General features: G+C 41.8%; 1 protein-coding gene across 2 annotated transcripts; it reads left to right on the top strand.

Moving 5' to 3' along the window:
- The first annotated feature begins 16 nt into the window (after positions 1-16).
- Positions 17-19094, top strand: LOC144682689 (NHL repeat-containing protein 3-like). 2 transcript variants are annotated; one of them, XM_078545280.1, is made up of 7 exons: positions 17-357; positions 7557-7709; positions 8495-8654; positions 9963-10163; positions 11667-11758; positions 16898-17010; positions 18127-19094. In XM_078545280.1, the coding sequence occupies exons 1-7, from the start codon at positions 238-240 to the stop codon at positions 18359-18361; spliced, it is 1074 nt and encodes a 357-aa protein (XP_078401406.1). In that variant the 5' UTR covers positions 17-237; the 3' UTR covers positions 18362-19094. The 2 variants fall into 2 exon arrangements, with proteins under 2 accessions (XP_078401406.1, XP_078401407.1); XM_078545281.1 differs by having other exon boundaries at positions 24-357; positions 8495-8645.
- Positions 19095-20192: the final 1098 nt, after the last annotated feature.

Genomic DNA, 20192 nt, shown 5'->3' with positions numbered 1-20192 from the left:
GCCACAGCGACGCCGGATGATGATGTTTGAACTTTCACCGTTCCCCCTTTTCCCAACCCTTCACTCGCTTTATTTTATCCTCCCCCCGCCTTCCTGTGTATTTGTCACCGGGGCTTAACACTTGGAAAAAAGCTGTCGCTCGTTCAATACTCAAGGCCAAAAGACCATTTTGTTGTGAACGATTTCTCCGGCAGCTAAAGTAGCCGCCTTGCTCTCAACTGTCGGAAGTAAACGGTCATGTTGAGGGCAAACTGGATGTTTGTGTCTGTGAAACAGTCCAAACCCCTGATAGTTTTAATCATGATAGTTTCATTCCTGTCTCTGTGGATATTGTTACCCGCACGGTTTGCCAACCCGGTAAGTTTTAGAAGTCGGTTATTCTAAAATCTGCTGAGGAAACATTTTGAGGAAGTAAGATTCAGCCAAATAATGAAGGAGCCAGTGTGTCTGGGGGCTGGTCGCCCGACAGTTTGGACAATTTAAGTATCTTGAAAACGCAGAGCGGTACTGACACATGAAGCTTTCTTTTTAAAGATACCTATGCAACTAGATGTTGTGCTGGCATCGTTCATTCACCCTGGTTCAAATTAGCCTAGACATGACCAAGACCCTAAAATCGTGCAGCACTGAAAGGAGGCTATTCGACCCCCTGCCCTTTGAAAGAGCGACCCACTTCATCCTACTCTCCTGCAAATGGTTCATTTTGACAGAGATTCTATAACAGGACTTCTAAATTGTAAACCACAGGAAAAAAAATGAAAAGGCATCTTTTAAGAGGCGTTTTCGTTTTTCCATTAAACAATCACACCCTCTCAGTTCTGCCGAAGGGTCATGAAGACTCGAAACGTTAACTGATTTCTTCTCCACCGATGCTGCCAGACCTGCCGAGTTTTTCCAGGTAATTCTGTTTTTGTTCCCCTCATCACCATCTCTATCTTACATATGGAGACCTTACTCTAGCACTAACAATCTATTTACATCAAATATACAAGGAAAAATGACTTTTCAATAAAAATTGTATTTCACACAAGTTCATTCTGATCACGACACCTATGTTCCTCCACCTTGAAACTCCTGACAAAGCATCTGCTATGATATTGTCTCTTCCTGCTACATGAATAATTTTCAAATTATATGGTTGTATCATAGACTCCAATGAAATAGCCTCAGATTCTTGGTACGAAACGTTGCTATAAAGGTTAAAGGTTTATGGTCTGTATAAACAATAGCCTCTGCAGAGTTGTTAGATATTTCAAAATGTTGTAAAGCCAATACTAAGCTCAAAGTCTCCTTTTCTACAGTTGAATATTTTTGTTGTCTGAGAAAAGTAACTGACTGGCTGTTCGATCCCCATCTCATTCTCTTGTAATAAAACTGCACCAACCTCTACATCTCTGGCGAACAACAGCCAGTTTAGCTTAGCATAATTCGGTGCTGCTAAAACTGGTATGGTAGTCAGTACAGCTTTCAAGCTGTCAAAGGCACTTTGACACTCTGTCCACACTCAAATTGCTTGCCTTTCTTCAACAAGCTGGTCAGGGGATCCACTACAATGCTGAAATTCAGAACAAACTTCCAATAGAATCCACCCATGCCTATATACCGCAAAATCTCTTGTTTTGTCTTAGGCACTGGAAAATCCAAAATAGCCCTTATTTTTGCTTTTCCAGGTGCTACTTGGCCTTTTCCCACAGTGTGGCCCAAATAAGTTACTTTCGCTTTAGCAAATTCACTTTTAGCCAAGTTTATGACTAAATTGGCTCTTTGTAACCGATCAAACAATTCATACAAGTGTTGTAAATGTTCCTCCAAAGTTTGGCTAAACACAACCAAATCTACACAGTTGCATAGCCCTTCAATGACCTTATTGGTTAATCTTTGCAAAGTTGTTGGTGCATTTTTCATTCCAAAAGGCATGACTTTGCATTAATAAAGTCCATTTGGTGTGACAAAAGCCGATATTTCTTTGGCTGTATGGGTTAATGAAACTTGCCAATATCCCTTCAATAAATCAATTTTTGTAACAAACATTGCCTGTCCAATCTCCTCAATACAGTCTTGTAACCGTGGAATTGGATATGAATCCGTCTTTGTTACCGCATTTACTTTGCGATAATCTATTTAATCGCTGCGACTGATCCGGTTTCGGTACCATTACAATAGGTGAGCTCCAGCTACTGTGACTCGGTTCATTAATGTTATTCTCATTATGAACTTGATCTCTTCCCTCACTTGGGCTAACTTCTCTAGATTTAGCCTGTAAAGATGTTGCTTTATGGGTAATGCATTCTCTACATTAACATCATGTGTGGCCAAAGATGTTTTCCCTGGCCTATTCACACAAATCGATTCAAGAATTTGCAATAGCTTTTGTAAGTCACCTCGACAGTTTTCTGGAAGATAGCTTAATATTACATCTAAAATTTTAAACACCTTCATATTATCCAAGCTGATTACTGGAGAGTTGACTTTAGAATTTTCGACTTCTGATTCATTCTCAGAGTGTTCTGATATTTTTATTTCACTTCCTTTTTCTTTTACCACTGTAAATACACTCCTATTCTGACTATCTTCCCTGTCATAATGTTGCTTTAACATATTAACGTGACACACTTGCTGACTTTTCCTCCTATCTGGAGTACTCAATATATAATTTACATCATTGTGTTTCTTTATGATTTGACAAGGTCCAGTGAACCTTGCTTTTAATGGTTCACCAGAGACATCGTGTCCCCAGTAACAAAATTTCGAGTTTTGGCATTTTTATCTGCTCTAATTTTCATTGAGCGATTTTCAAATTGTTATAAAAGTATAATAATTTTCATAATATTATTCTGGTTTATTGTCAAGTAGGCTTATGCGTATGAGTGTAGATGGTTCTGTCTGTGTGATTTAATTACATTTGGAGTCAGGGAGACTGAAAGCTTGCAATTATCAAAAGAAGTTAGATGTAGAAATGTACTTGAAATGCTGATGAGTAAATATAGATGCCGTCTTAACATATAAGGTGTGAAGGAAATTTGCATTTTTAGATAAGTGGAGTTGTTTGAATTTCAAAGGGATGTTAGAATGTTTACAACCAGCCAGATAAGGCCAAGCAGTGTGTTTATTTTTCCCAATATTACTGACAATATTGGCAACATGAACGTTTTTATATTATGGGAAAAGTACATTTCAAAGACATATGGAACAATGGAATTTACAGATTAAAGAGGGAGAAACATATGTAAAGGAGAATGAAAGGCTATGTCAGGGGGCCATGTAAAATTTAACAGGAGTGTCTGAAACAGCCTTCGGGAAGCCTCCAGCCATTTTTGCAAAAGTCTGCTATGTTCAGTAACTAAAGTTGGAGTCTAGAATTCCACTGTCGAGTGGGTACTGTGGTAACTCACTGGCTTGCTTTTTAAATTTAAAGTCTATTTTGGCCTGTTGCCTTAAAAGGGATGTGTAATTTAGAGTCAGGTTAATTAGGACTTTTAGGATTTGTTATAGTATTAAGTAACTGTAGTCTTATGTATGTGCTTGAAATCTTTTCTTTTGTTAATAAATATTTTAATTTAATTTGTAAAATTCTCTAAAGATCTTAGCAGACTTGCTCCTTCTGAATTCAATGCACACATCTTCTCGTAATAAATACAAATTGCAAAACCATTGTGATAGTGTGGCCAAGTTTCCCTTGTGGATTCGGTTCACCTGGCACACATCATCTGCCATGTTATAACAAAATACTCTTTGGCCAACTCACATGCTTTGGTTAATCTCTTCCCAGAAATTTGACACAGAGGTCAAAACTGTAGTTTCTGAGTTTTGGTTTATAATTTTTTTAAAAATTAATTTAAGGGGTCATCTGACCTCATGCCCATATATCAGTGCAAAAGGACTGAAGCCTGTTGACTCATTAGGGGCATCCCTAATGGCAAACAGTAAAATTGGAATGCCTTTATCCCAATCAGTAGGACATCCCTGACAATAGGCTTTAATCATGGTCTTTAAAGCTTGATGCCATCTTTTTAATGCTGCTTGTGACTGCAGATGATAAGCTGAAGACTTAAATTTTTTTATTCCCAAACAATTCATTATTTCTTTGAATATTTGTGACATAAAATTTGAACCTTGATCTGGTTGTATTTCCTTAGGTAATCCATATCTTGTAAAAAAATTGAACTAACTTTTCCACTATCACTTTTGCTGTAATTTGCCCTCAGAAAATCTTGTGAAAACATCCATAATTGTTAAGATTGTTACGGATAGGAGGGGAATTAATTTAAACAGCCCTGATTTCTCCACTAACTACCCATGCGTAAAGAGAAAGGTGTTTTTGATTTTTGATTTCCCACTTTGTAAGTGGTGGAATATTTTCCTCAACCCTTCAGTTTTGAAGTTATCCAATCCTCTATTAATTACCACACAGCAAACTCGGATAAGGTAAAATAAGAGGGGTAGTATACTTTACACACAGAAACAAAACAAGGGACAGAGTTTCACAATATCCGCCCCTTTGCACTCATACAATATAAGGAGGGATTAGGGAAAGAGAGGGGTACAGGGCAAGACCACTATAAAAATTGAGAGGTATAGTTTCACATGAGTGCAGAGTCAAGAATCAAAACTCCCATGGCGTATTCCTTCAGAGATTAGCAGCCTGAAACTGTTACAGGATGATCCAACTCTCCAGAAGCGAGTACTTCCACAGTGGAAAAAGGCCGTAGAGATGAATTAGTCTTGAAGGCACCGATACAGAAGTTCCAAGGTTCCAGTAATTCACAGTGTAGATGAGGGCCAGGCAATTTTAAACCTGGACAGAGCTGTTTTTGCTGCTACCTGAAAAATGGTAGACTGCCTGGGTTCAGTTCCACACGTCAATATTACTGTTTCTAGCAGCTTGAGGGAGGTCATGTGACATACCTCCCACCACTTCTCCTGGACAAAGGATGTATTTTCCCAGGTCTGAAATCTTGAGGTGTTTAATAGAGAAGTCAGGGTCCCTTTTGTCCTTTGCAGACATACTGTCCCCAGCACTGATCCCTGTGGTACTCCACTAGGTACAATTTGCCATCCTGAAAATGCCCCCTGTATCCCAACTCTCTGTCTTCTATTATTTAGCCAGTCCTCTATCCATGCTGATGTACTACCCCCAACACCATGGGCTCTTATATTATTAAGTAGCCTTATGTGTATTATGTGTATTATTCTATGATTCTATAACTATGATTCCAAAACCCTTCAAGACTATTGGGACAGTAGTTGACTGAATAATCAATTATACAACTCAGTAAAGTGATCAGGTTGGCAGAGTGCTACTGGAAGACTGGGTTTAGGGAACTCATTTGTTTGCTCTGTCGTTGAAGGAACAGTGGGTTTAGAGTGTGGTTTTTTAGAGTCTCAGGGAGAGGTACAAATTGGGTGAAAAGTATCAAGTGAACGCTCAGGAATTTACTAGAAGAAAACCGTTTGTAACTATGCCAGTTCCCAATTTTGCCAGAACTCCATCCCCAACAGCACTGTGGGTGTATCTATAGCACATGGACTGCAGCGGTTCAAAAAGGCAGCTCATCACTACCTTCTCAAGGAAAATTAGGGATGGGCAATAAATATTGGGCTAGCTAGCAACGCCCACATCCCATGAATGAATAAAATAAAACTAATCTGTCAGAAGAGCAATCTGCAGACTATGAAGCAGTTAAAAGGGCAATATTCAATGCTTGTGAGCTTGTCCCTGAAGCTTATCAATTAAAGTTTAGGATCATAAGGAAAATGTATAATCAGACATTTGTAGAATTTTGAACGGAAGGTTGTAAGCTTAAGCTTCACTGTAGAAACTTGAATTTGTAATCGAGGCTGACGCTTAAGTACACTACTGAGGGAGCGCTGCATTGTCAGAGATGCCATCTTTCAGAGGAGGCACTACCTTGAGGCCCTGCCCACCCCTCAGACAAGCAGTCCCAGGGCACTTTTTTGAAGATGTATTGTGGAGTTTCTGCTGGTTCCCTGGCCAAATTAGTCTCTCAACCTACAACATCTAAAGCAGACTATTTGGTCATTTATCTTATTGCTGTTTGTGGGACATTGCTGTAAGCAGATTGGCTGCTGCATTTACCCCAGTTGCAACAGTAACTGTACTTCAAAATTACTTCACTGACTGAAGCTCTTTGAGATAGAGAATACTTATGTCCTTTTGCTTCCCGACACTACTATCCGCATGCTCTCCTAGTTGATCTCCCTTCATCCACCATCCATGAACATAAGCTCCGCCAAAACTGCTGCCTAATTCATGCCACGTCCCATTCACCAATCACCCCTATGTACTCGTTTCTGGTGCATCTGCACCTCAATTTTAAAATTCTCATCCTCATACTTAAATCCATCCAGAACCTTGACCATTCCTTTCTCTGTTATCTTCTCTAGCCCTACAATCCTCTGAGAATTCTATGATTCCCCAGCTTTGGACTTTTGTGCATCACCTACTTCCTTTGCCCCACTGTTGAGGTGGACCTGCCTTCTGCCATCCAGGCTATGCTTTGGAATTCCCTCATTAAATCTCTGTGCCTCTCCAACTTTAAGGCGTTCCTTTCAACCTGCATCTTTGACCAAGCTTTCTGTCATCTGTTCTAGTGTCTCTTCCTTTAGCTCAGTGTTAATTTTAACTTGCTGCTCTCATTTCAGATCTTGATGGACCACCTGTATATTTCAACATTTTCTGTTGCTGTTCTTAAAGTTGGAATTTAAGATGGCCCTATATCCTAGAATATGCCTCAGACCTTGTATGCTTTAAGAACAGTAGTAAGAGTGTTTTTCTTTTCAGTTCGTTCCCATCTCTTGCAAGTACTTACTTGTGCTGGGTAACAGTTTTGCTGGTAACACACTAATACCCAATCAAAATGACCATTCTTCATCTCTAGACCTAGATAGCAAGTGTCCACAGGCTTTTTGATTATAGGAATCCTGGCAGCCACGCATTTGCACTTTCAAGCAAGGGCTATTAGGCAGCGATCCTGTCTGACTTCTCTCTTTTTTTCATTTGACTCACTGAGTTAGGGGAGAAACTTCAGTGATTTCTGGTTATGACAGACCCTTTGTCAAAGAAGCCAAATTTCAAATTGCAAAGTAGTACAAGATCATTAGCACAAATTTAGAACTATATTGTCCTAATCACTTCCCTTTAACATCCCAATTGCGTTAAGGGCTATCCTTAACAACCATACAGAAGAGACTGACTGTCATCTACCTCCTCTTCACCAGTGTTTTTCAAAGAATTACATTTCAACCTGCAATGCATAAAGCATTATCATAGTGGTGAACTCATTGAAAGCTATCCAAGGGGGTTAGACATGTAACAGCAGTGCATCAAGAGGAGGCTTTTTCTCTCTTTCATTCAATGAAGAAATGGAAAAAGATGTTGTTTCAGTTCACTAAATGGAAAAAGTAAAACTGAAGGATCATTTCCTGTCTAATCTTTACTTGGTATTACACCATAACTATTTGACAAAACTTGGTAGATAGTGAACCAAATATTTGAGGGAAATGTTTAAAATTGTTTTTCATGTCTGTACCATCAGGCAACAGCTGGATATTATGTGAAATCGCCTAGACTAGCTGAGAAAAATCTCTACAAGCTGGATACTGAATGGCCTAAGTTTCCAAAATTTTTCACAGGTCAGGTGTTTGGTGTTGCAGTCGACCCAGTGGCAGATATTGTTTATGTGGCACAGGTGAGACATACATTTGCACTTGAACACACTGCAATGTTGTAATTATTTAATACGCTTCTCTCATCTTATTTAATTTTTTCTGCTTTGCTGCTTTCTGACTGGAACGGTGGATTGGTTGCTTAAGCCTACACCTCTGCCATTTGCGATTAAAATGCGAGAGATAGCAGAAACAGTCAGGATCACTGTCCCCCCTTCCTGTGGTGATGCATGTAGCTATTGTGTTGCTCCTCCAGTGACATAATACAAGTATTGTACCACTAAACCATAAGAACTTAGCAAATACACGTACGTCATGTTTTTAAGCATATTCCTTAATGGAAATCAGTGAAAAGCAAATTTTGAAAATTTCTTTACTTAACAGAAATAAATGTTTGGAGCAATCTAATGGAGGGATAAACATTGGGCTTGTTAACCATACAATGAGATGCCATGGTGGGATGTCTGCTGGAGAGATGAATGTAGATGGACAGAATGGCCTTTTCTCTTCCCATGCTGAGTTCTTTTGAAGAAGTTGATGCCATATTACCAGAAAGTAGAAACTCCTTTGTTTCTATAATTATGAAAACTCTTCACTCACAATAATCTATGCCAAGCCTTCACTAATACAGGTATTATTGGACCTTACATCAAGGGCCAAACAATAGAACAGAACATTCAAAAGAATTTTCTTTGGTACTATATGTAGCAGCACAAAATATTTGGCATATTACATCAAAATGTTTTACTAATGGCTTAAAGGTTCTCATAATTACAAATAAATATCATTATTTTCTTAAACCTTCCAGAGAGGAGAATCGGTATCAAAAGTTTTGGTGTTTACAGAGCATGGATACTTTCTCCAAGGGTGGAATACTACAACAATTGAGATGCCACATGGGATATTTGCAGCTAATACATTGTCTTCATCAACTGTGTGGGTGACAGATGTTGGTAATGGTATGATTGGTATAGTGGAATTTACAGCTTCTGATTTTGTAAATATAAAATTGATTTGATAAATGTTTCAGCCTGCATTTTATTTAATTGTAATAATTTTACTTGTTCATTCTGGGGGTAGGCATACATCATTATGTAGTATAATTTATATGGTGCAGTTTATTTTTCTAGTGGTAACCCATTCAATTTCTCAGCTTGTCCTGGTGGGATTTGACATCAGGATATCTGATTGCCACTTCTAGTTATAATCACTAGACTTTCAAGTCTTTTATTCCCTACTGTGCCAAATAAGGATGGGTGGTCTCCTAATGCCAGAACAAATGAATTATTATCTTTTTCAAGGGAGGGAAGCAGGTTCATAGTAAGTTATTCTCAGTAATGGTGACCATGAAACTATAATCAATTGTCGTAAAAACCTATCTGGTTCACTAATGCCCCTTAGGGAAGGAAATCTGCTATCCTTACCTAGTCTGGCCTACATATGACTCCAGACTGACAGCAATGTAGCATGACTCTTAACTGCCTCTGAAATGGCCTAGCAAGCCATTCAGTTCAAGAGTAATTGGGGATAGGCAACAAATGCTGGTCTTGTCAGTGATACCTACATCCTATCAAACAATGAATAAAAAAAGAAATTCTAGTGCTATAGCTGTCTCACCTTAACAAAACCAAAACGGAGGATGGTGAAAAAGGATTATTACTTGACATGGAGAGTCTATGGTTTTATTTCAGTGAAAGTTTTGGCAGTTGTTATTTTGACATCTAGAGGAACCAGAACCACTGACCAAGTCTCTCACTACTTTAAAAACACATTAAAATATTTTTTTGCCATGGTTTCAACTTAGTCCTGCCTGACCAAACTCCTTGACCTTTTTGAGGGAGTAGGTTTCTAAGTAGATTTTGAAAAGTCCAAAGATCTTGTCTACCTGCACTTTTGTAAAGCATTTAACTCAAGTTCCACATGACACCAACTTAAGCCGGCAAGTATCTGAGGTAAAACTTAAGAGGTAGATAAGGGATTGTCAGCAGTTACTAGATAGAGAAGTGAAATCAAGCTGGAGAGGTATGAGCAGAGGGATTTGCCCTCAGATCTGTACATTTCTAATGGACATGCAGAAATGCAGCACAATTTTGTCAAATTTTTAAATGATATTCCAATGGGGGAGGATAGGGTGTTGAGGGGAGAATCTGCCACATTTGCCTACAAAATAACTGACTACACTTCAGGAGTAATCCTTTCTCTATGAAATACTTCAGGAGTCATCCTGAGGATGTGAAAGGAGCTTTACAAATTCCAGTTCTTTCATGTTGTTCTAGGAAAATATGGACACACAGTCAAACAGTACACTCCATTTGGAAAACTTCTTCAAACTCTGGGAACACCTGGAACTCCTGGCTCTGGTTTAATTCCATTGCAATTTGATCAACCAGCAGAAGTATTTGTTTCTAAAAAGGGAGAACTGTACATTGTGGATGGTGATGGAGGCTTAAATAACAGGCTAATCAAACTAGCACAAGGTAATTGTTATTGTTTAATTGTTAACTTCAGTGAATGTTTAGTTACTATTTCTTTTGAAAGCAATTACTTTTGTGATTTGAAATTGCCAGAAGGTTTGCGGAACAGATTGAATTTGTTTCAGTTTCTCCCCTCCCCATCTTAAAACAGTAAGTTAGACTGAGAAACTGTCCTCCAAGCTGCTTTAAGATTTCTCCTTGGAAGAGCTGGAAGGGACAGTTTAGAATGAGGAGAGTTTAAGCTGTATCTAATACATGCTGCACCGCCCTAGGCTCCAAACTCAATGCAGTACTTTTTTCAAAGTTACTTTTTTGATGGTGGCTTACAAGGTCCCTTTAAAGACTACGCTGGTTAGGCCACATGTCAACCACGTTTTCCTGAATGTAGTTTGGCCACACAGGTTGCTATCGAGACAGCCCAATTTTGGAAAGGGGGCCTGAACAGACCTACATTACCTACAAAATAAATGTGGCCTCAACAGACCCACTGTTTGCAAATATGCAAACAGTGAGCCTAATGTCCGTTTCATGCGCAGGCTCTGGATGCCTCTCTTCCTGCCTTTACCAATATTGCAGACTGCCCTCTTATGGCATTAAATATGCCATGCGCTCCTTCCCTTCCAGCAAATGCTTAGGCAACCACTTGGAACTTGAAAATGGGTGCAGCACTATCAGAATTCTAGGCTGTGACAATGAGGAGTGTTTCAATTTGGTGACAATTTTTCCCAGGCGAGATCCCCAAAATTACTGAACTCCCCACTTTAACTTTAGTTGAACTTTATGAGACAGCTGCCATAAAATTTGAAATGAATGTATTGTGTGAAGAACACTTCTTTAGAACAAAATCTCAATAAGTACATCTTTGATAATGTACGTAGAAATTTTCATTTTAAAATTTGCTGCAGTAAAGTGTGTAGAAGTATCATACTTGAATATTACAGCACAGGCTTTTCCTTTCCTGCAGCAACCCAAAAATTTTTGCCCCTGCCCCTTTCTCTCCAACACTCCCTCACCCCTTTCTAAGGAGTCCCAAAATTCAGTTTTGATACTGTGTAGAGTTGTCAAGCTGGGATCAGGTGCTTCTCTTCAGGAAAGAAAAATCGGAGGGACAGACATCAGAAGGCAGCTGTTGCCTGTTAGCTCCTACTTGAAGGGAAAAATTGGCAGAGACATAGAAACATGTAACCTACTGCCCTCTAAGACACAGGTGGTGCATGGTCTATTGAAACCAATGTGCTTTGAAATAAAGTACTGGGATTCATTGGCAATTTTTAAAAATTCTGTTTTATGTTTATTAATATATGTATTCCTGATGTAGGACTGCTTGGCATTGAAACTAGCCAATATGTAGGATCTATACAAAATATACATCAACTTGATCTGGTGCTTGTTTACTGCTGTATTCATTCATACAGTTTTTTTCCACCCAGTTGGATTGTACTGTAGTAGAAGTAAATAATTAAAGGAAACAAACGGTCTTGTAGCTGGTGATTTTGTCTGTTATAGGTTTTGGGATACCTTGGATGAAAGGAGAAAAGGGATCTGGACCTTCTCAATTTTACATTCCACACAGCGTAACTGAGGATACTGTAGGGAGGGTAAGTCTCAGCCTCTATCATTGATAAATGGATTACCTGTAGATGTAGTTTTAAAATTTAAAAATGGCTATTTTATCAGTATGACTGTTGAGTGCATTTGGTTCAGTGGCAAAGATAAAATTAACTGCTCCATAAGACACCATTTTTACTATCCTTTTGCAAAATATTTGCAAATATTCAACTGAAATTTTAGTGCTTGTGAAGAAGAAGAAGATCCACATTGGGAACAGGAGTGGAGGAGTCAATGGATCTATCTGCACCTCAGTTCTCAATATGAGCTCTTGATGAATTTGTCAAATCTAACCCTAGAATGTACAATTTATTAAATCCAAAACTGTAATGTATTTTACATGAGAGTAAAACTTCTTCACTGAAATTACAAGAAACCGATAATGCAGCAAACTGCAACTGTATTTTTATCTGTAGCTCAGAAAATAAATCCAGCCCAAAGTTCCTTCCTCTTCCTAAATGAAGTCAGTTTGGCAATCTTAACCTGATATCTGACTAAACTTCATCTACATGAAAAACTGCTCCTGATTCTACAGTTAGCAGTCTCACATTGGGATAACAAGAATGGCTGACAGAAACATCACACATGCAGTGAGGATACCATTTTAAGTTTGAATCAATGCAGATTATCGATGCAGGGTATATTCTACCCTTGAGCTGGAAATGCTTGGCGTTGACACTAGATATAAAAACTGGTAATATATTTAATTTTCATTATTTAAATTACTCACCTCAATAAGTAAAAGGATTCATAAAACAATAAAAGCAAGATAAAATTATGATGAGAGGACTCGTCCCAGATTTGCGCTAAGTGCAGTAGCGGATGTGAAAAGGGTTGTTTTACCCGTCGGCCATAATGGTGGTTTTTCACACCGTATCATCCCATTCTCAACACGTCCCATCTCATTAATAATGCATTCACAGGAAACACTCCAGATCGCTGATGGGAGGGCTGAGATTTATCCATCACACAGTTACCTCTGCGCTTCCTTGCTCCGGGCACCAGAGCGCAGTCTACTTCATGTCTACAGACCAACACTGCTCCAGGCAACAAATGGCCCAGAAGGCAAAGAAGATGGCATGCCCCCACATTTAGTGATGCCTTTCTGGGACACCTGCTGGACACAGTGGAAGGCCACCGCATTGTTCTCAGTCCCCGCTCTGGTTGCAGCAGGTCCAAAACTGTAATGTATTTTACATGTGAGTAAAACTTCTTCACTAAAATTACGAGAAACCGATAATGCAGCAACAGAGTCACCAATCCAGCCTGTGAGGCGGTGGCAGTGGAGGCCAACGCCACCAGAGTGCAGGGGTCAGCCATCCAGTTCAAGAAGAGGATGAATGCTCTCATCCATTCTGCCAGGGTAAGTCAACCACCTCATCATTCTCAACTCACATACTCACAAACCCATCACACATCCACAGGGATCTCACACCTCAAGGAAAGGCACCACTAACTCACGCATGCCCTCACATCTCCATCAGGCTCATATCCTCTGGAGCTCATGTCCTCATCCCACCCATGGCTCTGCTCACCAACAAATATGTCCTGCTCACACTCCCTCTATCTGTTTTCATGCAGAAGAACCTGGCTCACAAGAGCTGTGAGAGGTCCTGGACCAAGGGTGGAGTGGCCCATATTAGGCCTCTCACTCACTTTGAGGAGCATGCCTTCGTGCTGACTGGTGAGGACATGGACCGTGCCTGCGGTAGTGGTGAGGTTAGTAGCAAACACTCATGTGAGGATCCTGCACCACATCATCCCTCTCTTAATGCAATGCTTGACTCTGCTGCCATACACTAATTATCTCTACTTTGGTTCACAGGGAGCTTTGCTAAGCAACCAACGACCTCAGCCAGCCAGTGTATCAGCTCCATCCAGGTCCTCACCTCCAGCCAAGAGGACTCCTGCTCCATTGAAGAGCTGGAAATGAGCAGTCTGAAAGATTTGTCACAGCGCTTACCCACACCCTCCATCAGCGCAGAGACACACACCTTGGTGTGTGATCTAGATCTAGAGCAGGTTGGATTCACAATCTGGTGGTCACCGCATGGACATGTATCGCAGCAGTAGGAGGCAGGTTCAGCTGAGCTCCCCAGCACTCGGAGGACTGCTGGCGATCAGGCATCTGTGAGGTCCGAGTCAGATGACAAGCCTCTGAATTCGGCCTTCCAACTCATCCTGGAGAGCAAGCAGAAGGCAGGGGAACAGCATGCAGAGCTGTTGAAGCCCTCCAGAGAGTGGCATGCCAGTCGGAGTGCATCCGCCTGCTCTCTGATGAAGTGGTGCCCAAGTGTGCATGGAGGTCTCCATGGGAAGGATGGTGGACACCATGGAGACCCTGATCCAGCAGAACACGGAGATGCACGCAGACCTGCACTCCATTGCAGCAGCCATGGGTGAGTTCCTACAGGGCAACGTGAGAGGAAACGGGACACCTCGATGTCCCTCCAGGTGCTTCTTCCCCTGAAGGTGTCAGGCCAGGACCCTCGGGCACCCAAAGAGAGGAGGAGTGGCAGCCAGACATCCCTGGGTCATCCACTCAGGAAACTCAGAGGTTGTCCGTTCCCTCCGAGTCCCCATTGCCTGTGACCCCCTCAACCTCATCCTCTGTCAACGCAGAGGGAGCAGCTGGCCCGCGGGAGGGAAGCCAAGGCAAGCTGGGGCCCTCAAGGCCTCGGCTCTCCAGTTAACGTACGCCGAAGTTATCCGAAGCAGCAGGGCCAACCATTGCACAGGCTGCCTCTGGCCCTGCTGAGGATGTCAGGGCAGCACCTAGAAGAAGTAGTAGGCCTAGAAAAGTTCAGAAATTGTGATCACAATTGGTTGCACAGGTGAACACATTTTGTCACTTTATAATCTGAAAAAATCTTCACTTTCAATGAATAATGTGTAATGTTGTCTTACAGCTTCATTGACAGGTTTCGCCCACTGCAGTCGTCCCACTGCATTCCCTCCCACTAGCAGTTCAACTGCACACAGCCTGACCATTAGTGATTTTTGAGGGAGAAGTTTATATGTGGCAGGGCCTTTCAGAGCCTCATGCAAGCACTCTCCCACGCACGTGAAGCCTTCATCCACCACACTCATTTTACTGTCCTGAGCATTTTCAGTGCTGCCTGCTGGGGTTCTCTTTCAGTTGTCCATCTGAACTGATCTACATCTCCGCCCACTTTTTAAATTCCAATGCAGCACCTCTACCCATCCAACACGAGGCTCCGCTCACTTCTAATTTCGACAACCATGGTAATATTGAAGCTTTGGATTAGCTTCTTCTGTCTTTTACCCTTCCCCAGCCACCCATGTCCTTTCCCCTATTACTGTCGACCCCCCTGGTATCACCTTTCACTTCCCCACTGTCACCTGCCAACCCAAACCCTTATCTTTCCAGGAAGTCCAGGTGAACGCGCACATTCCTACCTTCCTGGGAAATCCCACCCCATCCACATTGCCCTCCCTGACCTCTTCCTTCCCATCCCCAGAGTCCGTGTCTGCCCCGGAATCCCCACCAACCACCTTCACCGTCCCTTCTACCGCTACCAAAGCACCCTCATCCTCCCACCCTACTGGCTCCCTCTGCCCCCTCTCATACTCACCATTCTCTTCTACCGCACTAACCTGCAGTTCACTGCCCAGGAGGCAACCATTGACTCCACAGACCACTCCCTTGCACATTCAACTGGACATTCTTTCCCCCCCCATAAGACCCTCCTCCGCCCTTACTGCCTCCTGCTCCGAGACTCCTTCCCCACCCCCCGCCGGACACTTTCCCCTCCGCTGGATGCCTTGCCCCCACCGGACGTCTTGCCCCCTCCCCCAACCGAACACCATGCCCCACGCGCCAGATGCCTAGCACCCCCTTCCCCCTGCCAAACTCCCCTCCCTTATACCTTCCTACCCCCTTACCATACCCTTACCATATTCTCCCCCATTACACCCTCCATCCCCCACTCCCTCCTTCCATGCCCCAACCTCATCCCCCCCCACAACACCTTCATCCTCCCTTTCCCAACCTCTTCCCTCACCCCCAACACCTTCTCTCCCCCCAGTACACCTCCCTCTCCCACTCACAGCTAGACCTTCCTCTCTCCTCCCCCCAAAACCCTCGCCGATCATCCATAGCAGCCCCTGGCCAAGACCGTGATGTTCTGAAGCGGACCCGAAGCATCAACGGAGACCTCCCACCTCCCTTGAGCTGCTTTGCAACAGAGCCATGACCATGAGGATCCACCCAGATTGCAATGCACATGTTCCTCCAGAGTCTGGTAGTTGTAGGGCTCCAGCATCATCATCTAATGATATGTCCTAACTTCTGCATGTCACACTTGTCCAGATGTGTTCTAGGCTGGCGTGTTTTCCCACCAGCGTAACAGTAAATCTGGCGTGGGGTGGGGCCGATTCCGGTCGGGCCTTACTTTGCATCCCGTTGGGTTCATGCCAGCCTCCAGTGGGATTGGCGTTTTGCCATGGCGGACACCATCGGATGATGCCACTGTGCTTTCACACCGGCGTGAAACCGATTTCTCACGTTGAATCCCCCCGCCTCACTGCCCACCTTGAAACCCGACACCAATGGGACTGGACGATTCCACCTGATGTGTTTACCTCTCTATGAGCATTACGGAAAAACCCGAAAATGCTGATGGGCCTCATTGCAGGCAGACATGTTGTCAGTAAACTAGGAGGCAGTATCAATAATGGTTTAGGACAAGGGTGGGGAACTCACGGCCCATGGGCTGGATTCAGCCGTTGCTCAACTTCATCCAGCCCACAGCAAAATTTCTAAAAATATTGACCTATGACAGCAGCGCCTTCAAAATAGCATTTATCATCATCTTTACTAATTTGCTTTGGATAAAAGTATCAGCTAAATTACTACAATAATATTTAACAATAAAATATTCAAATTCAGCCATCGCATTAAAATAGCAGGTGAATTGAACATTTCTGTATTCTCTCTTAAAAAGAAACTAAATTAAGTTGATTTTTCAGCAGTTCCTGGCTAAAAGAGACAGCATCATAGCAAGTGGTTCCATTGAGGGCACAAAAGTAGAAGCAAAAAGGGAGAAAAATACAAGTAAAAGTATGCAAATTGTTCTATCTGTAATTCAGTTATTTTTCAAATGTAGATCTGGGTAGCTGACAGGGGCAACAAGCGTTTGCAAGCATTTGATGCAGCTTCAGGAGAATGGCTAGGGTCCTGGGCCAGCTGCTTCACAGATGATGCCCCTTATTCTGTTAGGTGAGTTCAGAAATCCACTAACGCGTTTATAATAGAGAATCTCAGTACTTAGGGTAAAAGCTTAGGACTCTATGGCAATTCACTTTTTTAAAAGTAGTTTTACCAATTCTGTACTGTCTATATCAGTACCATTCCTTGCTTTTGATTTTGATGCACACACAAGTGTTTCAACGCAACTAGCCTATTTGTAGTTTTTATTTCTTCTTCCTTTCCTGTGGGGAAGCATCAGGCTGGTACCCTCTACCTTTCTTTGGCCGAGATTTACAAATCACAACGTCAAAATTTTGGCTGTGAACGCATTCCTTGCACCTGCACAGCACCAACAATGGCAACCATGTTTCTATACCCTTCATTGAACAGAAGCTGAATCAACATTATGGGCCCAAAATTCTTCAGGGTTTCTACTCAGATGGACAGCAGCAGGCCCCACGCTCCCCACATGCAGAAATGGGGCGGACAAGTTAAGTCAGGTTTCTGCCATTTCTGCATTGACTTGAAGGTGGTGGAACTTCAGTCCATTCCTTCCAAGGCAAATAGCATCTTGGAATTGGGGTTTCTTATGTAGAGAGTTCCCAATCCTGGCCATGAATAGGTACCCAATATAATGGTGAAAGCTGGCATTTGAAGCATGATTAGGCATGGCCACCTGATAAGTAGCTAGTGCCCTGAAGGTGAATATTATGTTTTCACCAGAATAATTCCTAGATCAGAGCCCAGTTGGATCAGTGGAAAGGGATCTAGGTAATTCCCCTATTTCCACCCCATCCTTCACTCCAGAAGGGTGGGATAGGTATCCAAATTTCCCGGGACATGGATGGATGCCAAAGATGTGCCCAAAGTGACACTTTGGATCCACCTGCCCTGTGCAAATGAGGTGGCCTCCCACTGATCACGTTAATTTTGATAGTGTTGGAGGGGACTGGCAGGTGCAATTCTGGTACAACTACGATGATTGCAGCCAGTGGAACTTTGAGGGCCTTATCTGGTCTTAGACAAATGTCACTTTCCTAAGTGTTTAAACCATTTTATGTAATATAGAGTAACTTTCATTTTCCATATTGCATGCAGAAATACCAAAAAAGTTGTTTTTTAATTTTGTTTTTTTTTACTTTATAGGCTAACATACGACAACAAGTACTTCGTTGTGGCCCAGCTGAACAGCAACAGAGTAGTTTTTTTATCTGTCCCACCAATAGGAGACATTGGGACTTGTCTGATAGTGGATACAATTCAGTTGGCTGATGATGTGAAACCCCACCTAGTGGATGTTAATCGCAAAACTGGTGCCATTTATGTGGCCGAAATTGGTGCACAACAAGCACAGAAATTTATACCAAATAACAGGAGATAATTTCATATCATCAGTTACAGTTATACTGCCATCATTACAATGATGCAAAGTGGCTTCAGTTGTGCATTAACATAAGAATGGCAGTATAATGCAGGTGTCATGCCCTGACCTGAACCTTGAACATACTAATGCAGAGCAGCTTAACGTGCCCTCTAACTGGCAGTGGCATGACTGCAGCCCAATGTAAAACCAGATTTTTTAAATTGCTAGGCTGAGAATTGAACCAGGAAGATCCCAGGTTTTATTCCAGTCTCAGCGAGGGCTAGATTGGAAGGGGGGTGGGGGGGCGGTGGGGGGTGGAATTGTGTCGCCCTACCTCAGGGTCCCAGGTTAGGTTGGGGGAAAATAATACGGGTGAATGATAATACTGAATTCTATCCAGTGACCCTTGCAGGAAATGAATGCGTAGATTTTGATTGAGGACAAGAATGGTTTTGGCTGTGATAAACCCCTGCAATCAAATAATCGGCTGACACTCATTAGGAAGGCTCACACTTGAATAATGACCAATTAAGTGATGAACTGGAACAGGTCACTACTCATGGAACCATACCCCCAAAAAGGTGTTGATGAAATGAAAGAAAGGAAATGTAAACAACATGGAAGAAAAAACAAAGCATTGTGAATTTGTTCTACCTTTCCAAATACCATGCTAAAACTTCTCTTAAAATGAGTTAAATGTAGTGAACATACCAGAAAATAATAAATGTTCGGTGACTATTTGGAATTCTAAGCATTATTGCCAATAGACAAGTACTCTTGAAAACCACGTTCACTGAATTGATTTCTTATGCTTTCCCCCTGATTTCTCTCTGCTCCTTGGTATTATTACCCTCAATCTTTTTCAGCAATTTGCACTTGTAACAACATTAGATTTTCTGTCCTCTGATCAGCAAAAACAACTCAGCATCAACATTGTATAACATTTTTATACAATGGGTATTGTCATGTCAACAACTAACATGCACCACTTCAGTGCGCTAGCAAGACATCAGTTGCAGAAAATTGCATTTTAGTCAGGCAGAGGCAGTAATACCTTGCCTCAATCTATGTTTCATACATTCATGATAATGTTGTGTTTCATTGTTGGGTTTTTACTCTAGATATTCTACTTGGGTTCAGTTTTACTGACCACTCCTGTAAATATCCTCTACAAATCAGATTGTGTCGTTGTGTGCTGAATATCTAACAAATGTAATGCAGCCCAGGGGTTGGTGCCATATTCCAGATTGCTGAGAAATATGATGTTTTTCAATTTGATCTAATCTCTCGAACCAAAGTTCAAGATATAAACCAATTGAGAACATAAACTAGAAAATGAAAAGTATTTAGTGAAAATAGTATATTTAAAGTGGTTCCAACCTTTAATATTCTCATTGAAGTGCCAAAGCAACAAAGTTGCCCTTGCACTATTTCTCAACGTAAAAACAGTCACTGACTTCTAATGCAGTGAAACACTGCCACAGATAGACTGATTTATTCTCTTTCCCTTCCTAACTATAAGTTTATATTTTAAGTTTACTGTTTCATTCCCCATCTAGGCTAAATTACTCCCTTCTTTGTTCTGGCACAAATTCTACATGAAGCACCAGGAAATGGGCTGAGGCTACAAAGTTTTATTACTGTTAATATAAAAATGGCCAGCATTTGAAGCCTGGTAGTCCTACTTGACCTCATCCTCACCAATCTACCTGTCATACAGACATCTTTCCATGACAGTATTGGTATGACCAACCACTGCACAGCCCTTGTGGAGACTAAGACAAACCTTCATGCTGAGGGCACCATTGTGTTGTGGCATCATCACTGTTTTAAATGGAATAGATTCAGA

The sequence above is a fragment of the Cetorhinus maximus genome, chromosome 7 (genome assembly GCF_964194155.1).
Source record: "Cetorhinus maximus chromosome 7, sCetMax3.hap1.1, whole genome shotgun sequence".
In the NCBI taxonomy this organism is placed as follows: Eukaryota; Metazoa; Chordata; class Chondrichthyes; order Lamniformes; family Cetorhinidae; genus Cetorhinus; species Cetorhinus maximus.
The sequence above is the reverse complement of the archived record's forward strand: the minus strand, read 5'-3'. Positions and strand labels throughout refer to the sequence as shown.